Source organism: Apostichopus japonicus, chromosome 13, assembly GCF_037975245.1.
Source record: "Apostichopus japonicus isolate 1M-3 chromosome 13, ASM3797524v1, whole genome shotgun sequence".
Classification (NCBI taxonomy): domain Eukaryota; kingdom Metazoa; phylum Echinodermata; class Holothuroidea; order Aspidochirotida; family Stichopodidae; genus Apostichopus; species Apostichopus japonicus.
The window spans coordinates 14,242,201-14,257,672 of NC_092573.1; the positions used below are offsets into that span (position 1 = coordinate 14,242,201).

The window sequence follows — 15,472 nt, forward strand, 5'->3', positions numbered from 1 at the left end:
GCTTGAGTTTTAAGCTAGCCCCTTTTTTCATGTTCTGTATCTCTACTTGGTTTGTTTGTTACAGCAAATTTGACATACTGTAGGTGGACTCAATTCAATCATTTATTGTTGACCAAGCAATAACAATAAAACATTCATGGGGTTGAACAGGACCGGGTCTCCAGCAACCTTAGCAAAAAAAAAAAAAATATTCGAAATATATACGCTTGTGAAACATCTGCTGGTTAAATTATGTAACACGAGGGGACACCCTCATCGCCATCCATCTTTCCACCCCAAGAGAGAGCTTCGTTCCATATAATAATTCAAATTTAAAGATTGTTGTACTGTACTATTAGAGTTGACTGTAATAATCCATAGAAAACATGGAGTTAAACGTTCAGAGAGATTCTTTATCTTCTTCTACAATATTCAAAGTTGAACAGCAAAACTATCTGTTGATCATTTCAATGCATTGTTTGAAGATTTTTCAACTAAGTGTGCTGTCGACCTGTGTTTGTGCACGTCGGTCTTCAAAAATGGATATTGACGAATGTCACTGACTTCTGGTTGCCGTTGAAATCTAAAAGTCAATGGGTTTACATTCAGATGAACAATGAAAACTTTGACTGGAATTATTTCGTTTCGTTTCCTGTTCATTTTCTATTATGTCATCTTGTTTCGACGTGTACGACAGGTTATCTTTGCTAGGATTACTCCAATTCACACTGTAAAAATGATTTCCAGTAACGCTATTCTATCTGGCTATATCCCTAAATACATTAACAAGTCATGCTATTTTATCAAAACATTACTAGGAAAGTTGAACTTACAATTCTTTCCCAATAAATAATAGAAGATGCACAGTACTTGACAGATAATTACTCGCAATAATATGATGGGTAAGGTTGTTATGGTAAATCTAACATGGTTCCAATCAGAGAGTTGTCCATAATATCTTCCTGTTTCAATCATCAAATATTGCTTGGCCTGGTAAAAGTCACGCAAGCTTACAAAGCAACGAAAATCGCATATTAATCATTGAGTGACAATTTTTAGTAGAGCCTATGCAGTACACGTTGATGATATACTGACACTCTAGACAGGAGAAAGTTCCCAAAAAGTTAATTTCTCTTTGAAAAAGATTTGTGAGAATGTTTTTTCATGAAAAACGAAGTCAACAAGGGGTACGTGCGCATGCAATTGTGATCAGCCCGTTCCGAATCTGGTCTTGTACCCGTAAGAAGAATGCCGATAACATTACACATTCACCTGCTTTATAATTCTCGACCGTATTGCGCCCTGACTAACACCATGTCAAATGCATATCGTTCTGCCAGACAAATTTCCCATATCCGTAATTTACAGTTTGGCAAGTAAAGGTTAAACCATATGAACGACCTTTGCGTGCTCGGAGAGTAGTTTACAAATTGTCGTGTAAAACAATCTATCGGACTTGAGCAGGTAACTAATGATTCTATTCGGTTGCCAACGTGTTTGCTACCACAATCACAAGTCTTGACAGTGATCTGAAAAGAATAAACAAAGACAGTAATGGAACATCAAAGACATTTTAGTTCCTTTCACCTAATAAATCGGTCAATGAATATCATCGTCTTTAATTTCAAAAAGGTTACAAAAGTTCAATTCTTCGATTGAGAAGCTGTAGACAATGAGCTGTTGCCCTTAAAATGAAGGTCAAACCTATAAAATTGTTTTCTTCATCACTTGTTGTGAATGAAGTAAAATGAGGTAAATAAAGGACCCAATATCGGTAAGATATATTACAAGACAATAAAACGCTCATGAGTGAATTTTTCTGGATAAATATATACTATCTGGCACAGTAGGAACTTCCAGATGACGTGTAAGAACCAGTGGTAGATGCATTCTGGGATACATCCGTGGAGGTAACACCGTGCTCTGAAGACCTCAAACCAGCGTACCATCACATGGTGTAATTATAAGTTGTCTCTAGACGCATAAACTTAGACTGTATCAATTCAGAAAGAAACTTGTTTCCGACCCGCTCGCAGTAAGCTTTCAAGAAAATTGCAATACAACAATTGATTTAATTTGAAGACTCAACGGATCTTCAAAGAGATGGATTAAAATAAAAGTGGTTAGAATTCAGAGAACAGATATCATTTAATAGTATGGAAACGAGATGTCCAAAGTCATATTGCTATGGGCCATAGGACATATACATATAATATAAAGGTATCGCGTAGGATATGCTTATATGTCAAAGTATCAAAGTAAGTAAGTGCTAACACGTCACATGCAACTCTCCGGTCTTGGTACAGTTTCTTTTGATGCAGTGAAACGGCAAGATTTATACATGTTACTCATTAATACATTGTAAATGGTTTGCTTCCATGATGGCGAAACAATGAAACACTTCAGTGTTGAATTGATTGCATTGATTAATTATGTAACACTGATCCATTGACTCACCAAGAAATGTCAAATCTAATACATCTACAAAATATTTATTTTGAAGAAATATTGTTGATGATTTGATATCCGACGAAGAGCATACATATAGTATTTATTTTGTAGATGTATTGTTGATGATTTGATATCCGACGAAGAGCATACATATAACAACATTTGGTCAATATAGTATACAACAAGGGCACATCCATCGTCTGCCAAAGCTTTGGCACTCATACATCATGCGTAGACAGTGTGGTTACAATTACATACCGCGTTTATATTTTGTGATGTCACATAATTCTTGAACATCTGATGATATACATCCTAATTTACGTCTTTTCTTTTGTCCAGTAATTCAACCCTAGAAGAGAGTTGCTATCCTGGATGACACAAGTCAAATGTTACGTCATGTATATGTAATCAAATTTAGGACAGTGTAAACTGTGCCTAGTCTTAAAGAGGGGGTGAAATGGAAACATTTATATAAATCATCGTTTTCTATATACTCGTAGCTTTCCAATGATACCCAATTTGTGTCAAACAAAGCTTGCATCCTCGAGGAATAAACGATCAAACATTCGAGGGTAATAAAACCTTTCTAAATATTTTGGTATATACGGCAATGCGACGTGACGTCAGTCGAGGAACTCAGCTCACTTCCAGAACACTATGTTTACATTCTTAAACGTCTAGGAACACACAACGTTACTCTTTTACGGTGCTCTGAGATTTGTAGTTTTGTTTTTAATTAAATTTATCTCGTAACTGTTAAATATGCCGTGCCGATGTGTGGTCCCAGGTTGCTCCACCACAAGTAAAGACGGAATTAAAGTGCACGCTTTTCCCAAAGATGACAGAAATCGAAGAAGTTGGACACGACTCGTTCAAAACACTACACATAAACAATGTCACGAGTGCCTGTGGGCCTATACTATTGTCAAATTACTTGTTATGACCATAGCTTAGGCCTCCTTGATGCAGCAAATGACGAATTTATTTATTGGTTACCTAATATTTTGTACAAAACTCAAAGCCAGTTGGTTTTTAGAACAATCAATACTACATCTGCAATTTTTCTTTTGTGGTAAAACTGGCCTGTGTTATGATTTGACGTAACAGTTTGATGATACAATTACACAGGCTAGCCTGTTATACAACGTCTAGTAGTTAGGTCTAGACCCCATGTTACCACGACTAGTACTATAGGATTGCACTTGCACAGAATATCACACTTTCCTTGCACTGTAAGTAAAAAAATTCTAGAAACTTCGCTACGAAGTTAAGTAGCAGGATCATTTTAAATTTTAAATCATATCATGGTCTTAATAACGGTGGTTTTGTTTATGCTCAACCGACCAGTTTCAGGATAGTCCAACCGTTCTGCTCGGTGACTTCGATCGGCAGCGACGCGTCTCGGCCTTCGGGATCGTTTTACAATTCTTCTGCAAGGGGCTCAATTGATATGGAAAAACACCGATATCTTCATCACCCTCGAAAACTATTTTTTCATCTTCTTTTTCAAGAAAATCATTTTCGTCAAAGCTTGACGAAGTTTCTGAGAGGTTATTCCCATTTCCTCGGAATCGGAAGATTCGAGAAAACACATGTTCAATTGATGAGCAAAGTGTTGTGGTTACATATAGTAAACTGTATGACGCCGTATCGGTAAAAAACGGGGAGTCGGCTTTGGCTGAAATGGTTTCTTTGATGACGTCATATGAACTGCGATGGGCCGCTTTGAATTGCTTATGAGTGGCAGCTCGAGAGGTCTTTAGGGAATACTTTGACAGCAAATTGCTTTGAAGCCGCATTTACCGAAAGTTGTGCATGGGTGGTGTTATAATTATGTAGATAAACCATTCCAAGACATGAAAACCCACCACTTCATAACCTCTTTAATGAAGCGTTCACGAAATTAACCATTTTACAGCAGACATAGACATCTTGTAGAGACAATCTCTTGGATGTTCTGTTCCTCTTTGTGTCACATTTGAATGTTGAACTAAGACCAATTGGCTAGATACAGTAGGAGTTTCCGGTACTGCTATGTATAATACCAGTTGGAATGTACTGCTCAGTCGAGATACATCCTGCTTCCCGTATGTGTTACAGTGACGCATCACATAGAAGAACTTAGCTTACTACACAAAAACCGTCTAATTCATTCATCACTTCAAACAGTGATAGACGTGAAGCGACAACCTTAATATCCTCCCGGTTGAAGTCAAAAGCGATTAGCCCACTGATCAAGACGGATAAACCATTACATTCATGATTATACCAGTTCAGATATAGTTGACCTCCTGTAGTCTGCTTTTCAATGAATATGGTGGACGTAATGACTCTGAATTCAGTTTCTAAATCGATGTTAGCCATGTTCTCTTATAGACTCATTGGTATCTTTCTTATTACTGTTTGCGTTTGCCAAGCTCAAGTTATGGACGGAGGTAAGTTGACACTTTTTATCCCTTTTCCTTTTAAATTAAAAATTATTTGTAGAACTGGAATATCAACAGTGAATGTGTTTATGTTGTCATGTGTCCTTGTGGCAAAGATCATGTGTAACATTATGTTCCCCTTGTTAGAGAATTGTGATATACATTATATATATATTTGCATTCAATCTATATGTATGCTCTTCTTCGAATATCAAATCATGTTTTATTTTGTAGAGTTATAAGATTGAGCATTTCTCGATGAGTCAATGGATCAGTGTTACGTAATTAATCAATGCTATCAAACCCACACTGAAGTGTTTCATAGTTTCGCAATAATGAAAGCAAACCATTCACCATGTATACATGAGCGACATGTATAAATCTTGCCGTTCCTTGCATAGCAAGGAAACGTACCAAGGCTGGAGGGTCGTCCGTGAGTTAAAATTGTAGTGATTTGGAAAATCCAGAACAGTGAAAAACCTTCCAGCCGCCCCCGTGATTCGAACTTCGGTATTCACAAATGATTGCGGGTTGGTTTGAATCATGATTGATCTCTGAGAATATTTCTACGAAGTATTTAGGTTTGAGAAAAATATAAGACAAGGGATAACAGTGTAATTTCCTTTCCTCCCATCTCCTTTTCCTTGCCTCATGTTCCTTCTTTTTAAGGAAATAAACCATGATACAAGTTTGAGATTAGATTGAAAAGTTTTTCAGTTTTTCAGAAGACATTCAGCTGAGCTAGCAACTGTCAATTAAAGGTGAAATATTGACGTAACATTACTGTGGCACGCCGTTTGTATTGTACAGTGGTTTTTACTGCTAAAATAAAAGTAACCGTTATGAAGCATGTTTATTTATTGTGTACCTACACTTCCCGTTCTATAAAACCACAGGACGTAATTGAAGTAAAAATACTATGATATCATATACTAACATTCACCTTTGGTCGTAGAATAACAGTGAGAATGCTCTTTTAATTAACCGTGGATATTATGACTCATTTCATTTTTTTTCATTTCATTTATTTTTTCATTTATTTATTTATTTCCAGTATAAATATAAATATTTATAAAAAGGACATCAAAAGTGAGTATGTAACAAGAAATTATTTTAAAATGTTAGTGTACAAAACACAAAAACAATAAATAAATATATATTTAAATATATATATATATATATATATATATATACATATATACACACATATACATATACACACATGTACACATATATGCACATACACATACACACACAAATACATACACATATGCACATACACATACACACACAAATACACGCACACACACATACATACATAGATATACAAAACGTACAAGTGCAGCTGTCTACAATAAATTTTCCAGATTACCATTTTGTAAATAAATAGCAGCACGATAAATAAAACTTTTTCTATACACATTAATTCTGAATTTTGGTGTTATTGCTTTGTTTCTCAAATTATACCTAGTAGTTTCTCGAAGTAGAGAGTTAACTTCGGTATGCAAAGAATGCCTGTCATTTTTCTGTATGCAATTTACACTTCTAATGAACTCATTTTTAGCAGCATTGTTTACAGTACTCATAAGAAAGTTAAAATCTATATTAAAATTCTAGAACAATACTTTAAAAGAATAATAATTCTTTTATTATCTTTAATTAGTAAAAAGTGATACCAAGCAGAAACAGCATATATTAGGTGTGGTAAGATATTGGCAGTAAAAACTCTTTTCCTTACATCAACATGAAAATATGGAACTATATACGATAGAGTTGAGACTATGAAGTACACACGTTTAAGAATTCTGCTTCTATGACCAGTGAAACTTAGTTTGTCATCAATACAAACACCTAGATATACTGTATGATGTTCTACTTCCGCATCTTTAATTGAGATTTTAGTTAACTTACATGATACAAGACCTTCATGTTTAATATTTATATTCTCAAAAACCATTTCCTTAGATTTCTTTGGATTGAGTCTTAAATTCTTCCCATCACACAGATCTACAATATTTGATACATCAGTTTTATAACTTGCTTGGTCAGCCTGATGCGTTCGCTTTGATACATTGCACACTATAGCAGTAAACATATTATTTACCCATTGCGTCAAATTTTGTGCATTTACACTAAAGTGACAGTGTTCACTTTAATCTTCAATACACAAAATCGGAATGTAAAGCTGACTTTGCTTTCAACTATTATAACCTACACAAGTGCACTTCATCTACTACTTAAATACGTTAAACAGATCACTTTTCGGCCTTTTGATTAAGATCATGTGTAGTATATGTTCCCCTTTTAGTGGAATCGTGATACACACCCGTGACGATGATCACACAGTCACAGTCTCGTTGCAAGGGGACTATAGGGTTGAGAGCGGATCAGTCGTTAAGTAATTTGGTTGTTCGTATACCAGGTTCTTTCCCGGGTGACTTTTCTTAAAAAGTTAAACAGATCACTAGTACCATGTGTTGAATATGTTCCCCTTGAATGGAAATCGTGATACACATCCTGACGATGATCTCACAGTCTCGATGCAAGGGGACTATAGGGGCGGATCAGTCGTTCCGTTGTTCGGTTTTGGTGCCCAGGTTCTTTCCTGGGTGACTTTTCTAAAAAACGTACACATTAAGCTGTTGTGGTACTCATTCGTAATTATACAGAATAAGTTTATAATGTAAGTACATAATTACTCGACATTGATCTGATAACAGTAGAATCGTTTACATGAGAGGAGCTGTTCTTTAATTGAATTCTAATGACGTGATTTTACCGTTCGAACGTCGCACCGTTTCCCCCCCCCCCCCCCACCTTAAAAACTGCAGTTCAATTGTAGAATCGTTTACATGAGAGGAGCTGTTCTTTAATTGAATTCTAATGACGTGATTTTACCGTTCGAACGTCGCACCGTTTCCCCCCCCCCCCCCCCACCTTAAAAACTGCAGTTCAATTGCGTCTTATAGCACAGGACTATAACAGGGGCTACATAGCACATTGACTGTCGGTAATCTACCGTAAAATTACAACACTTTTCTTAACAGTGTAGTTATGTGTATGTGGTGCTTATGATATGTAGCATAAGTCAAAGGTGCAAGAAAGTGAAAGAAAATAAACGAATTCATTTATACAATTTTCATCTTTCAGGAAGTCAAAATTCAAATAAATTCCCCGAATATACCGAAAAAAAGCCTTCAAGAAGATAAATCAAGGCTTTTACCAAAAACATCCGTAAATTCATATAATATTTGATCTTTGTTTGATGGTAGCAGACTGAACAAAAAGGATTTGGTTATAATTGTAAAAAATTCAAGTGAAATATCTTTCAACTTTGCAGTTACGGCAAGAGCTAGTCACATACAATTAACTAGGTAAACAAGAAGAGACTTTTCAATTATTATTTTATTACTGTATATTATTTTAAATAATACAGGCCTACATGATCGACAAATTCCATCCTAGACTTCTAATAAAGAATACATATAGGTGAGGAGATTCTGCATAATCAATAGCGTTAACTAATCACAATCGTGTATATAAGTAAAGGATACTGAGCTAGAATTTACACTTTCAGTTTGTAACATTAGGGAGGGGGAGGGGTTAGGGGTTAGGGAGGGGAGGGGGGAAATGACATATTTTCATGTACTAATGTGTACAGATACAAAAAGCCACTGGTAGTACTGTCAGATCAGAATGATATAAACGCAGATAGCTGGATCCAGTTCAATCTTACTTGGAATCCAAAATAACACTTTACTAGTCACAGAAAATTGTGTTCGAGTCTGGCTCGCAGCAATGACCAATCATTAAATTGTATATGATAAGTAGTGCAGTATTTAATATAGTCCTGTCATGTTAGCATATACTATGTCTACTACTTTCGTACAGATATTCGCATCGTGCCAGATAATCCTCGCGAGGGGCACGTAGAAGTTTTCTTAGAGGATGAGTGGGGAACTATTTCCACAATCGAATTTGATGAGGCTACAACCACGGTGGTCTGCAGACAACAAGGATTTCAAGGTCCGGCAGAATCGATTAAATCCACAGAGCATCTTGGACCCCTCAGCTCACCCGAATGGAACATTATGTGTTCTGAGGGGGCAGAGTCAATCCTTGACTGTGAAATAAGTAAAAGGGAGGGTAATGTCCAAGTCTTGCCCTACATGAACTTTACATTTACTTCCTGGAAGCATGACAATGACCTCGGGGTCATCTGCAAAGGTAAGTCTACGAATAGCCACGTCCCCTTGTCTTCTGAATGAGGAATGCTCTGGGATAAGAAAGATGATTTATACCATATTGAATTTAGTATTGACAAAATCTTACACGATAACACTATCTTCTAATATATATATATATATATATATATATATATATATATATATATATATATATATATATATATATATATATATATATATATATATATATATATATATATATATATATATTCTAACCCTGGTTACAATATCGAAGTAACTGTATTTGGTTTGAAAATTGGAGGGAGGAGTTCAGTTTCCGTTTGTAGTTTCTATATATCTTGGGGGAATTTATTGAATAAAATATCGCCTTTTATAAACAACTCATAAGACCTATCACATCAAACTGTTCTGCCGACTACATTGCGTATGCTCGAATTCGTTTTCTTTTCTTCTTTGTAATTAATGCAATTAAGGACATCGAGATTTAATTTTCATTATGATACAGAGATGTTTTCTTTTCATTTAGAAAAAAAAAATTCACCTACGAGGATGTTAGTAGTCGATGTGGCATTATCCCTGCTCCTGTTTGCTTTCATACTCGTGTTTGCCTTTTTGGCCTACTACTGCGCTAAGCGTGGGAAGACGACTCCGTCGACCACTACAACCCCCAACCCCGACCCTTCTTCCAACGATGACGATGTCACCACCATCGACGCCCCAAAGGTAAGATTGAATTTCCTCTGAACGTAAAGAATGAAATTTCTTTTCTTTTCAAAACTGGTGTTGTTTATAAAAAAAGAGTGTTTCAATCTTAAAATAAGAATCTTGCTGCTCCGCTCGTAAGTGTATTAATTATTCGACTGTAGTATATATATATATATATATATATATATATATATATATATATATATATATATATATATATATATATATATATATATATATATATATATATATATATATATATATATATATATATATATATATATATATATATGTATATATATTTATATATATATATATACATATATATATATATATATATATATATATATATATATATATATATATATATATATATATATATATATATATATATATATATATATATATATGTTATGTATCTTCGTCATGACATCTTATAGATGATTGCATGTTCTAACACTATACAGGCTAACAGCTATCAGATAAACGTAAGCTAGGTTTTCACTCATCGAAATAAATATTTATAATTGTTCCAGTGGTGTGCACAAAGAAAAGGGGTGGACATGGGTGGGGGGGGGGGGAGAGGCGCAGGTTTCCCCAAAATCCATTGTCAGTCGCGGCGAATACGTTTAGTATGGAGATCGTTTTTAACCAAATTTAATAAACTTATTAGCAAAACCTTGTGTTTTGACTTACTGTTTAGCCAGGGGGTTCCCCAGACTTCCCCTGTAGGGGACTTGCATTCATCAACCCACCACTACATGCATCATTCGCCTATAGCAACCCGTCCATAAAGGTTCACGCTCCTCCTACCTAAGTCAGAGGACATTTGGCATTCCCTGCTTACAGCTCCCACCTTTTGAATCGGGTGGGCACGTGACTGAATTAATAGGTTGTGTTAGATACTAATTGATAGGCCAGATTATTTCTATAACCAGGATAATTAATCGAGAAACATCGATCATCAGTTGATTTACCAACTTAATTGATATCTAGTAAGGATAACCATGGAGTATGGATGTAAAAACCTAGCGCTTTTGTTTTAATCGAGCTGTATGGATCGATGATCAAGTATCTCTCATCGTTTTGATATTATAACATTTAATTTATAACCAAATATGTCGTATTCTCCTTTACTTAGGGAACTGCATAATTTATATTACAGTACATATAGCCTACACCTAAGGCTGCTAATACGTTATTTTAATGAGTGTAGCATACTATTAACAAGCAAAGCACTAGGAGTATTCTGCATTATTTCTATATGTGACAAAACCTATTAACCTTATCGGGTTGTTCCGCTTTAAGCTTGTATGAACACCAAAAAGCTTTCCATCCGCCCAACTTTCACTTTCGGCAATTGACGGACTCCTGTGCACTAAACATGCATGATTCATTCACTGCTAGGATCTCTCACAGTTTGTGGCGGGAGGGAGTGGATGTAGGTGACAAGGTCTACCGATTCCCTTCCACTCCATTCAGATCATGGGAAGATGTGGGAAGGAATTACATTTACACATCTTGGAGAATAAAATGCATATTTGCTTTCATCGGTTTGCAAACAAACTATTTCCCCAAGTTCATCCAATACCAACCCGTCCCCACTGCCCCACTTTCCTCCTCTAAAAATGTCTCCCAATATGATTTGACCAAATTTGGACGAAAGGATGTTTCATAAACGGCATCAGATCTGGTGTGTGTATGCCTCTGTGAGGCCTACCGAGCCTCCTTGTTAAATGACGTCATTCAGTCAAGGGTTCACAGATAGAATAAGGTGACCATAGTTGTTTTCCAGGAGATCCGGGGACATGCTGACATCAAGGGTCAGTACCTATACTGTACTTTGAAAGAAAGGCATTTTGATGGTCACTCAGTATTTTGGTTGTCTAGGTTTCCAAAATCGACTCAAGGTTAATTACAGGCTATGAAATTATTCAGCGATCTAGGTTGCCTAGCTTTATCTGTGTGCAATGCATGAACATATATTTATGTAGCCTAGTTGTAAACAGTCACAGCTCAACTTAAGTTCAAGCTGAGGACGCCAAACAAGGAAACTTGAAATTATTCATGGAATTTCTAAAAATTTCATGGATATTCCAGGGAAGACATATATATGCGGGGACTGTCCCCGGAAATCGGGTACGTGTGGTCAGATAGAAGGCCATTAAAACTTTCTTTAGCTTTCACAAAACTTACCAAAATGTTTCTTGCCATGTTGGAAAACTTCAGACTACATTAATTTCGCATTACTTATCACAAACCTTATTGAGGTCTCGTGATGAGACTTAAAATTGTGTTGCAAACTTCTCTTAAACCATAGGAACATTGGACTGCAAGTTTTGATTGACAATTGCCGATGACGTTTTAGTGTCAAAAGTCAGAGATCAAAGGTCATTAAAACCAACAAACTGGGTTTTCATTTGTTTAACAAAAAAAAAAAAAACATCAGTAGCATGAACAATCACGGAAACCACTGATTCCGTCTAATTTATCAGACTTTTAATTTCTACATCTTATTAAATTTCAAAGGTCAGTGGATTTTCAAAGTTAAATAAGGAAATGTGTAGCAAACAGCTCTTAAACTGCAAAGGTCCTGTACTTCAAACTTGGATGGTGGTAAATACGACATTGTGTTGGCATCGTACCGTCTCTGGTCAAAGTAATTATGGTATAAGATCAAATTCTTAGATGTGACCTGCAACTCCCTGGATCGCCTAGTTGTTAATGTTTGCTATTTAAAGTTAATCACAATATTTCTTCTTCTTCCTTTTTAGCATGAGTACTCTAGGTGTGTGGTGGTAGAAGAAAGGGCATCGAAGGAAGCAGAGGACATCAATATGAAGGACATGACGATTTTAGAAGATAAAGAGGTTCATGCATACGCTACTTTTACATAAAGACCAAAATGGCGGACTACCAGTGAAACATAGCCATCTAACATATCTAGTTAGAATGGATCTAGTCCTTTGTACTGCATAGGGTTAATCTATAATGATATATATGTTACATTGGGTTGTAATTTTGACCAAATCATGTTACATTCACACATAATATATAGGCATATATATATATATATATATACACCCATACAGACCTGCTAATATTAAATTGATGTATGCGCTAACGATATAGTCATGTGTTTTTACCGATGATGCAGTTTTCACCGTTATAATCTAGCTAAAACAAAAGAAGCTTTTATTTCCTAGGAATTTCTATTATCCCTTTTGCCGAAAAGATTTGGGCAGTTAGTCTTAATATTTTATATCCCCAGAAGCCCCCACCAAACAAAATGAAGAAATTTTAGACGTCATATTTGGCTTTTCATTAGGTCTACACGTAATGCTTTGCTCCTCTATGTTTACATTTTGTGTGTGGTTGAAAGGGTCGTGATACGGATTTTCAAAATATTTGTTATAGATTGCTAAGTGTCAGTCACATTTGGATATGACCTACGACGCATACAAAGGTGTTAATTTCTATTGTAGCTCTATTGTAAGTTACATTAAATTAGCCTTTGGTCAACAACATTTGCCTAAAGCTGAGGAAGCTAAAGAGAAAGCGAAACTTGTTATGAGCCATATTCAGTAGTAATAGTACACTGAATCTATTATCAGCAGAATATGAGTGCATTAAAAGCCAAAAACTCGTTGATTTAAGCCTAACAATGAGAGGATTCTAGTTTTACTCAGAAATGACTAAAAGAAAGATGTGATAAACTGCTTTTTATCAGATACGTTCGCTGTGTTGTACCTTAATTTCTATAAAAGACATTTTTTGGGGGGTTTACGAGTATTGATCATGCAATTCACAAATCTCGATATGACAAATTGATCAATATTGTCTTTGTTATTTAGAATCCAACCTGCAGGCTAACGGTTCACCGTATAGTCAAAACAAGGAACATATTGGTTATGAGATCTTAACATTGTATTTTATCGCCATTTACTACAATCAACTCAAGTAGCTACTGGTTTCAAAATAGACCATTAATATTCTTTCGTGCGAGTGTATTGACCATTTTAGTTTAACTCCTGTGACTTGAAATTAACGTGCGCTCCTTTGAATAATAATGTAGGAACTTCTGCCTGAGGTATATTGTACTGCCCAGAACAGTGGCGTAGGAAGGTACTTTTGAGTGGGGGGTGGGGCTGAATCCCTCCCCTTTGGATTTTTGTTTGCATTTCCAGGTGGCCTCAGATGCAATTTGGTGCAATATAGCACACTTCAACACTCACTCCATTTTGTAAATAATTTTGTATTTTCACCTGGCCTTTGATGCAATTTGGTGCTCCAAATGAGATTTTTTTCTCATTTGGAAATGAAAAAGGGGCTTTCTGACTTGCGAAGCGGGGGGCGGAATGATACTTCCGCCCCTCCATATTTTTCACTGGGGGCTGGCGCCCCCAGCCCCCCGGTTCCTACACCCTTGGCCTAGCATGTTTTTGGTGGAGTTGTAAAAAAACATATATGGGAATATGAGGCAAAATTGCAGTATTATAGTATTTGATAAGCTACTTACAATAAAAAAATGACTATATTGACAATAGAAAAAATAGAAAATATATGTTAATTGAAACAAGGACATAGTCTGTCTTTCTTTCTATTGTTTATTCCAAATGTCGCCAAATTTGAATCTTAATTTTTGTTTTATTACTTGTGTACAAGCTTAACGTTAAAAGGAAGATGCATAAGCTGTATTCTCCATTGATTTGATTCTTATCACATATATTGAAAAAGAAATCACACAATGACTTCATACAAGATGTTACTAACAATTGCAAAATCTGCTAATATTGCTTGTTTTCGTCCAACTCCCGCGCTCCCCTCCCTTCCCTTCCCTTCCCTTCCCACCCAACCACCACCACCCGGCCATCCAATACCTCTGCAAGCCGCCTAAATTCTGTATGATGATTAAGGAAGGCAAGACGACTGCAGGAGAAAGTCACTGGAAAAGCATGTGCTATACGTAGAACCAATCATTATTTAATATCCATATCAAATCAATGTTCCCAAATGTTCTCTACTCCTTGCAGACACATTGGCGAAAGGCAACAGGAGAAAATGTATTTCCATATATGTTATCAAAGAGGACTAAGTGTTTGAGGCTTGAATATCAAAGTACATAAATCGAAGTACATGTGTTGCAGAAAAAAGAACATTGAGCTAATTTTAGGCCACTTTAGGCCTTGGCAAGAGCAACGTAGGATATATATATATATATATATATATATATATATAATATTATTTTTTACTTAGTTGTGAATAAAAAAGATCGAGGTTTGTTAACAAGTGATGCAAACATAAGTTTGTGCTCTCCGGTTGTTGAAATCTAGGCATGGACATGTAACGGAAAATGAAAGGTCCGATGAATGATGACTTGTGCCCAATATTCAGTGAGGGTAGCTTTTACCCGGTAAGAACTTCTACAATGCTTTAAAGAGTGCGCCACATTACTTTGACGATTTAACGTGTAATTCAAAGGGGAATTTACATGGCGTGCGATATCTAAAGGCTAATTTATCTCCAATCTACATAAGGGACGCAAGTCAGTCAACAGACATTATTCAAAGTCGTTTAAATTTATTTTAAAGCAAAACAATACGTCCAGTGAAGTACCTTAGACTATGTCTATATGATGCAGGTGGAAGAAGCTGACCATAAAACTTCTGTCGACTTGATCTTGATCTCAGCTCACACTTAGTG

The 15,472-nt window shown here is 35.8% G+C and overlaps 1 protein-coding gene across 5 annotated transcripts in view; it reads left to right on the forward strand.

Moving 5' to 3' along the window:
- The first annotated feature begins 4,461 nt into the window (after nt 1-4,461).
- LOC139978582 (uncharacterized) overlaps nt 4,462-15,472 on the forward strand; it is an 84,495-nt gene continuing 73,484 nt past the window's right edge. For 2 of the 5 annotated variants that reach the window (XM_071988922.1, XM_071988921.1), the window contains exons 1-4: nt 4,471-4,865; nt 8,748-9,083; nt 9,591-9,787; nt 12,544-12,557. In XM_071988922.1, coding sequence (XP_071845023.1) covers nt 4,739-4,865; nt 8,748-9,083; nt 9,591-9,787; nt 12,544-12,557 — 674 coding nt within the window. In that variant the 5' untranslated portion in view covers nt 4,471-4,738. Of the gene's footprint in view, nt 4,866-8,747; nt 9,084-9,590; nt 9,788-12,543; nt 14,352-15,472 lie in introns of those variants that run through there. The other 3 variants (XM_071988919.1, XM_071988918.1, XM_071988920.1) reach the window with 3 other exon arrangements.